This window comes from Euleptes europaea, chromosome 16, assembly GCF_029931775.1.
Source record: "Euleptes europaea isolate rEulEur1 chromosome 16, rEulEur1.hap1, whole genome shotgun sequence".
NCBI classification, from domain to species: domain Eukaryota; kingdom Metazoa; phylum Chordata; class Lepidosauria; order Squamata; family Sphaerodactylidae; genus Euleptes; species Euleptes europaea.
In genome coordinates, this window is record NC_079327.1 from 44,893,923 (window position 1) to 44,902,807 (window position 8,885).

An 8,885-nucleotide genomic window follows, 5' to 3' on the forward strand; every position below is an offset into this window, starting at 1 on the left:
CCCTGGTTGCTTGTGCTACATCCCATCTCACTATTAGAGCAACTCCATTCCTTCTGTGTTTGTCATTTGCAGTGTAAAACACTTTGTAATTTTCTGACTGAAACTGCCCTAGTCCAGCCTATTTTAGTTCACCCACTCCTAGGATTGCAATGTTTAAATGCTCCATTTCTTGTTTTACAATTTTGAGTTTAGCTTGATCCATACTTCTCAGATTCCATTTTCCTATTATATGCGCCGAACAGCTTTGGACTTTCCTTTTGCATCCATCCATGTCAACAACTGACTATCCTTTCAGCTTTAGTCCAGTTGCATCATTAAGAATAGCTCTATTTGTAGTTGTCCTCAGCTCTTCCCCAGTAGCTGATTAAGTGCCATCTTACTCGGGAGTTCCATCTTCCAGCACTATATATTTTTTTCATTTTGGATTGTCTCATCATAGTGTTTTCAGGGTAAGAGATGATCAAAAGTGATTTACTGCTGCCGCCTTCTGTGCAGTACTAAACAGGATTAGCTGAAGTAGCACTGCCATGATCTATGAAAGATCCTCTGCCAGTATCACCTTCCATTACTGCTGTTGCCCAGTAGCTACCCTTCAAGGATTCCTCCTCAACCACCGTTGGAATTTTCCTTTCTTTTCTGCTTATGTAGCCATTGGTTCTGGAAGGGGGTGAATGCATCTCAGTCTGGTATCTCAGCTGTGACCACTCCCCTTGAATGACTGCGCTAGCCTCTTAATTTAATCTAAATTCCTTACGGTATTGCTCTCAGCTTCACACAGCGCCCCTCACCATATTAAGGTGTGCATCCAGGAGGGATAGTCATAGGCTAAAATAAAAACAAAACAAAAGAATCCCTGTGGGATGAAAGATAATTGCAGTTAACTACATTCACTAGTCTGCTGTAACACTTACAAAAAATAACTATTTTATTTATTTTTCTTTATTTAGCATAATTGGTTCATCTGTGTAGGACCAAAACCTTTTCAGGCTGTTGTTCAAGGCATTTTTAAGAGTCCAATATGTAACTGATCCCATGTTTTCTGAAGCACCCATATCCTGGTATAGAATCCCGCACTCTCATGTGCCCTCTGAGAAAACAACCCAGCAGATGAAGTAAACATAAAGATCTCAGTAACAAACCCATTCTCTCTTTTTAAAAACACCCCCACCTTGGTTCTAGGTCAGACCTCTATGTCCCCAATGCAATAGGCCAATTAGATGACTGTGAGTTATTAGTGACAATAGGCACTAGAGCTTGGTAATTTCCTGAAATTATTAATGTATCTTTTTCACATTAATTGCATACTTTTGCTCTCAGAGGGAATGCATGTCCTCCTTGAATGACACAGCTATTATATGTGGAGAAAGCTGAGTGATGACAAAGGATTAGGCCAACTGTTACACCTGTCAATTAAGACTCTGGCGATAAAGTTCCTTGCACAAGAAATCTAGAATTTTCTAGCAAGTAATCATAACCAACAGAGGGCAGGGAGGGAAGGAATGCAACCAGAATTCATGACCAAACTTCTTTTTCGCATAAAGAGACAATAATCAAGTGGGGTTTGTTCTGATAAATGTACCCATATAATTAGTAACAAAATTATTTATCTTGTCCTTAGGTACAAAGCCATAGTGAGACCAATGGACATCCAAGCCTCTCATGCTCTACTGAAGATTTGTTTGAAAGCTGTCATGATCTGGATTTTATCCATGCTGCTGGCCATTCCTGAAGCTGTATTTTCAGACTTGCGCCCTTTCTATGACAAGGGCACTAATCAAACATTCATTAGTTGTACACCTTACCCACTTACCAATGAGCTGCATCCGAAAATTCAATCGATGGCTTCCTTTCTGATATTTTACATCATTCCTCTCTCTGTTATTTCAGTTTACTATTATTTCATTGCAAAAAATCTGATACGGAGTGCTTACAACCTACCAGTGGAAGGAAATGTACATGTTAGAAAACAGGTATGTCTTACATTTTTTTGAAAAATGAATGATAATTGCCACATTGAGGATGATCACATGACTTGTATGATGCATTTATACTGCTATCCTAAGCAGAATGACACCTTTCTAAGTACTTTGACTTGAAAGGGCATAGAAGTGCGTAATCCTTCTTTGCACTGTTAGAAACCCAGGCTCGTTTTCCTAGTGGAGTCCTCAGCCTGTTTTCATGAAAGAAAGTATTCCAAAAAGAAAAATGGTCCTCCATTATCAAATTTCATTACAAGTCAATGGAAATGCTTTTAAAGGTTCCATAAATGTAGAAAAAATGCATCTGAACTGGTTCTTCAACTGGTACGAGGCCAATCCCCCAGTCCATTTATTGTGCCTTATCTAGGGTTTCACAAAAATTTGGCTGGCTCTAATGAAATTTTGGAGCTCACAGGCAGCTTTTGGGTGGGAAATACCAGTAATTGCACAAAAAACATTCAAATGAAAATGTAATTCCACAATTATTTGTCAATATTTCTGGCCATGACCTTTTAAGCAGAATCTTTGGTTTTTGTCAGGCTGATGGACATGCCACAAAAATTAGTGTAGTGGGGAAAATGGTAGCAGACTGATAAAATATCTGTGCTTCAGTTCAATTGAAAAAAGTTTTTTTTTTTTAATTAGCATTGTTTTACATCATAGTTCCAGCTATTTTGGTGCTGTAGGCTTGGTCAGCAATTTTAAATGAGGGTTGCTGTATGAAAGGCTAGATGCACAGTCCGTCTCTCACCTTATTATGAAAATGAATACAAACTTAATTGCCAAGTAGTACTTAGTCATAAAATAAAAGCTTAATACTTAACTCCTGAAGGGTCCTCAACAGTGATTCTTAACCTTTAATCCATTACTGCCCGCCATGTATGCAACATTACTGTATGTCTCCAAAGCCACCAAACCCCCACAAAAAACTAGGACATTCAAAAAACTCTCTACTTAAGGCAACCTTATTTATATAGACATATTTATGATGTATGCATACGATACACAGACCTCAGGCATATATTCAATGAGACCCTTGTGCCTGATAGCCCTTAGTCAACTCTTTAATGTTAGGTTATATCCTCCCAGTGGTGGACAGCATAAAACAACTAAATCTTTTATAACACCCCCAAAGTTCTGGATGGTTCCCCCAGATTTGTAAATCACCCCTTCGATTAGGAATCAGTGGACTACAAAATAATTAATGATCTAAATTTTACTTAATTTTTTTGTTCCTTCTTCAGCCTTTTCCTTCCTCTCTGTATCTTACATTTCAATTTATAGGAAGTTAAATAGGATTTCTCACCCGTCAGGAGGAATGGAAGTGAAACTTAACCCTGCCAATTAACTATTTCACTTATTAGATTTATACACAAGGCCTATAGGTCTTTTTCAGACATAAATACTATTGACTTATTTATTCTGGCTTTATACTGCAGATGCAAATTGCAAAGCAATAGCTTTAGTATTAATTTAAGATCACACTTCTGAAAGTGTATTTAGTTTGCTTTCACAGTAAGGTCCTTGACCAGCTTAATTTTCACTTCGTTCTTTGATAAAACTTGCTTCTCAGCAGGCCCCAGTTATCCAGCCTTTGCCATGTCATTTCTTACCTTTCAATCGATTCAGTTGAGAGGAACAGAGGATTTACAGTATCCATGATGTATTACATTAGCTGTACGGATGCTGGTTACCAGCTTCAAAGCAGAATGAACACTTTCCTGAGGAGATGACCTATTAATTCACTGAGACTTCTCTCTTCTCTCTTCTTTCTAATTGCATTTTGCCACTCAGGTTTTGCAATAGACTGGCAGTGCTGAGCTGCAGGGAAATGAAGTTAGACACCTGACAGGATTATTACCCGGCTTGGGCAGAATTCTTGAATCAGAGGCAGAGTCAATTGCAGGTTGAGGTCTTAACTGAGTAGGATGAATGAAAGGCAAATAAGGAAGCAGAGAGAGGAATAGGCACAGAAGATGTAAGAAGGCCTGACCTGAATTTTTTTTATTATCAGGCTATATTAGGAGGAGGCACTTGGTTGCCTAGCTAGAGCCCATGCTGGAGTCTTACAGAGTTGTTCCAGTGCAAGAGAAGGTCAAATGGATACAATAATTCCTTATATTTCTTAACACTCTTTATTGCATCCTTATGGCCCAGACAATAAATACATAGGCATAGAATCCATACTGCATGGCACTGCCCTTGCATTACCAAATTTACAACATGCATCACCAGTTGGGGCTGGCCACGTTTTGTGCCAAATTTTTTGCTGCTGGCAGCAAGGCTGGTTCAACCCAGCAGACAAGTAAGGCAGAGATGGATGGATTTCTAAATCAAACTGGAAAGCAAGAAACATGTGTTACTCTAGTACAGTGGTTCCCAAACCTTTCAGGCTACCACCCCCTTGGTTCCACAAATTCAACCCCAGCGCCCCCTACCCTACCCTATAAAAAGCATTATTCAAAATAGGGGTTTGCATTACACACTAAAGAAGATAATAACAACAAAATTTCAAGACAGTGACAATTGATTGCACATCTATTCAAAATCAAATTAAAACTTTTTAGTTGAAATTTATTCAACAAAACTGATGAACTTGAAATTTATTCAACAAAACTGATGATCCAGTATTACCAGCTCTTCAAAGTAGGGCTGTTGAAAAAAAAAAGGCAAAATTAGGATTCGGCAAAATTCGGCCCGTTTTTATTCGGGAAATGCCGAAGTTCGAACTCCCCCGCTTCGGGTCCGTGCAATTCGGCATGAGATCTGGAGTTCAGGGGAAAATTCGGTCGAATAAAGCCATTAAAAACACAACCGCGCCTTTCTGCGGCTCCGGGGGGCATTTTTGGGGGTAGAGGTCCCAAACTTTCAGTGTAGCTTGAGGGGACCCTTCTTGCAAGAACCCCCAAGTTTTGTAATGATTGGATCGGGGGGGCTGAGATATGGGCCCCGAAAGGGGTCCACCTCCTTAATGTGCATCTCTGACAATGGGGGTTTGCAATTAGCAGAGCTTGCCGCCCACTCCCGAAGCTCCCAGCCCCGACAAACAGCTGAACTGCAGGGAGCAAGGGTGGGGCAGGTGCGAAGAAGTTTGCAAACCATGCAAAGCAACACATTTGCAGCCATGCAAACCATGCAAAGCAACACATTTGCAACCATACAAACCATGCAAAGCAACACGTTTGCAACCATGCAAAGCAACACCTGACACCTGGGAGTTTGCAAACCATGGAAAGGGACAGAGGCAGCTAGCTATGCATAAGGAACAGGAGGGGTGGAATTTCCCCTTTTGCATCGGACTCAGGACCAGGCAAATGCATTCTTTAAGTCACAATTTGAAAACCAGTTTTGAGCAAGCATCAAAATAGACCTAACCGATCTTATGAATGAGGGAAAACCTGAGGACACACAACTGAAGCCCCCCCCTCAAACCAGGGAGAGAGAGACTCAGGGGGCACCCCCCCCCCGCAGAACAGGCGAAAGCCCCCTTTGGCTTCCCTCCCACCCACAGAAACTGCTCCCCCTCGCAGAACAGGCGAAAGCCCCCTTTGGCTTTCCCCACCCACCCACAGAAACTGCTCCCTCCCCACACACACACAGACACTGCTTCCCCCCCCACACACACACACAGGAGAAAAAATTATAGAGAAAAGCCCCCAAATGGGTCGTACTGTGGATGTCTTCTGTTCCATCTTCTTCGCACCTGCCCCGCCCTTGCTCCCCGCAGCTCAGCTGTTTGTCGGGGCTGGGAGCTTTGGGTGTGGGTGGCAAGCTCTGCTAATTGCAAACTCCCATTGTCAGAGATGCACATTAAGGGTGGGGAAGAAGACCCAGCTTGGTCACCGATTGGCCGCAGGAGAATGCTGCTTACTGACGGTTATGCTGCTGCGCTGAACCCCGAATTTGCTGAATTTATTCGCCGAACACCCTGAACTCACTGAATTCGGCTCCCCGTTTTCCCGGTTCCATCTGAACTAAAAACCGCCAAATCAGGGGAAATTCAGCTGTTTTTCGGTTCGAACTGAATCGACAGCCCTACTTCAAAGTCTGGAAAAAAATTCTGATAGTTTCCATCAAATTTGCCAGCATGGTGCCATAGCTTGATCGATTGTAAATTAGTGAACAACACAGTTGAAGGGGCCCACCTCTAGTGCCCCCTTGCCTCTTAGTGCCCCCCTAAGGTAATCCCACCCCCCAGGGGGTGGTACTGCACACTTTGGGAACCACTGCTCTAGTACTTCTGTCTCTATGCTCATTCCCATACTCTGCATCGAAACCCTGTCCCAAGCGTCAAAGCCATACCTTATTGGTGGTTACCAAGTCAGTAGGTGTAGCCATTGTCACCTCTGTCTAAAGGACTATACATCCAACTTTTTGTTGTTGTTTCTGAGCACCATCAACTAAAGTTGACACCCTGCACCCATACATCAATGTGACAAGGGGGCAGTATTAACATGTTAGACGGTGACGTACCAAATGCCATGGCACGTTTTCTTTCAACATGCATCCATGTCTGGGCATGGGTGTTAGATATGTGATCTGTTCTTTAGGAAGTAGCAAATGAAGTCCAATATTTTTATATGTCATTGCCCAATAGCTGTGATCCTTCCTACTCCCCAAAGGGATGAAATGATTGTATACGACACAGATACCATATGTACATTTGTATATGTGATTGCCCAGCTAGCATATGACATTATTTGTACAAGGCCAGGCCTGAATTCTTTCTTGCTCCTCACAATGTGAAGAAGTTCACAGGTTGCTTTTCAAGTGTGTGAATAAAAAATGATGTTTGCTGCCGCTTGAGTGGAGGAACTTTTTTGTGTCAGTGTTAGAGGAAACCAGAGCATTACCAGATAAGAGTCCCATCATCCACTGGAATGGAGATGACATGGAGAAATAGGATGCTGTGCACAGAGTCCCAGAGCTAGATTTTGGCATCAAGCATGTAGGGCTTCATGACTAGTTCAGTTTTTGGCATTGGACTGGAAACCAAACGTATTTCTCCAAACAGATGGTCATTGCTGTCAGCTTTGCAACACTGATATCTGTCTCAGAGGAATGGGGAAATGAATCTGGACTCCATTTAGGGAGAGGAGAAGTTGGGACTGGATTCAGGCTGTCATTTCCAAATAGGTAATCAAGGCTATCAAAGCGGACAATGCTGACCATCTGCTGGGCAGTAAGGCAGGTGCAGTAGACTGAGTGCCATTACCTGAGGGTTTGGGCCATTATACGAGTGTGTCTGCAGGGATTTTAAAGTAGAAGAGACAAGACGCATCTGGCTCCTACTGTCCATGGAAGCAGGTCTCTTGACTCATTCTCAACTTGTCTAGCGCAGAGCAAATGGCAGAAATTTCAAGATCAGCATTTGCCATTGCATCTGCACTTTAAGACTCATATATTTGGCCTGGGGCAGAAAGGTACTGTGTTTTCCCATATCTCCATTTTGTTCTGTTTTTACACAGATTTTGCATCTAATGTACCAAGCTCGGTAGAATGGAAAACTGAGTGAAATTGCAATAGGATGAAAACAATTCCTCAATGGAATCAAATCGAAAAAGTATATCCATATACCTTTTTGTTCACATAATACTTTCTCTACATTACCTTTGTAATGTATGGTGTGATAATGATAATCTGGCCTTTCTCTGAAGCCACTGATATTGGAACAGGTCTAATGTAATGGTGGCATTAAGGAAAGTCACTCAGAAATGATGGTCCCGATGAAGCCTAGACTGGCTCATCCACACACTGTTTTCTCTGCAGGAATAGAATGGGATGATCCCTGATTTTCACACAGATGAATTACAGCTGTGTGGATTTTGAAGGGTTCCTTAAAGATGCATTCCTGGGCATGCTTAGATGAGCATAAATTCCATTGCACTCAACATGATATATTTTTCTTTAAAATATGCATAGAATGAACCTATAAACTTATTTAGAAGGGATCAGTTTCAGTTTTCTATAAAAGCACTGTATTGTCTCACCAGATGGGAAACCCATTTCAAAGTAGTCCCTTGCAGTCTTCTGTCAAAAACATGTGTTTGCTTCTCTTATTAAATTCAAACGTTGCTGATGTACAATCCCCTTTGTTCTTTTCAGATGGAATCCAGAAAACGTCTCGCCAAGACAGTGCTGGTTTTTGTTTGCATCTTCGCTTTCTGTTGGCTGCCCAACCACATCATCTACTTATATCGGTCATACCATTATTCAGAGGTGGACACTTCCGTTCTGCACTTTATCACCTCTCTCTGTGCTCGAATCCTGGCATTTGCTAACTCTTGCATAAACCCTTTTGCACTCTACCTGCTCAGCAAAAGTTTTAGGAAACAGTTCAATCATCAGCTGAACTGTTGCAAAGCCCGTGTTCTCATTAGGTCCCAGAGCATGGGCAGAAGCACCACAAGAATGACCTCTGTCAAGAGCACCAACCAATCAATGGCCACTTTCAGTTTCATCAATGGCAACCACCACTGCCATGAAGGCTACGTATAGCATACACCACACACTGAAAGCTGTAACAATGTCTGTTTAGACCAGGGGTGGGGAAGGTCAAGCCCAGGGGCCGTTTAAGGCCCATGAAATAATTTGGTCTGGCCCTTCGTGGGCCCTGGCTGATCTCTAGCTCAGAAGGATCTAAGACTGGTGATCCACCCCCTCCCGCAGACAGGAATAGCCTCTATTCAGGACTGGTGCAACAGACCATCCTGTGCCACCAGGTGGGCAAATGCGCCACCGGTTGGATGCCTGCCTGCTTGCCCGCACCGGGGGGGGTGTCATCTGGGGCAGCTGCCTCCTTGTGGCTTGGTCGGCTAATTTTTAAGTTGATAATTTTGTATGGCCTGTGAATGATGTTATAAATATCAAAATGGCCCTTGGCGGAAAAAAGGTTCCCCATCCCTG

General features: G+C 42.5%; 1 protein-coding gene across 1 annotated transcript in view; it reads left to right on the forward strand.

Moving 5' to 3' along the window:
• GRPR (gastrin releasing peptide receptor) overlaps nt 1-8,477 on the forward strand; it is a 33,455-nt gene extending 24,978 nt beyond the window's left edge. The window contains exons 2-3 of the mRNA XM_056862030.1: nt 1,619-1,970; nt 8,085-8,477. Coding sequence (XP_056718008.1) covers nt 1,619-1,970; nt 8,085-8,477 — 745 coding nt within the window. The remainder of the gene's footprint in view (nt 1-1,618; nt 1,971-8,084) is intronic.
• The last annotated feature ends 408 nt before the right edge of the window (nt 8,478-8,885 follow it).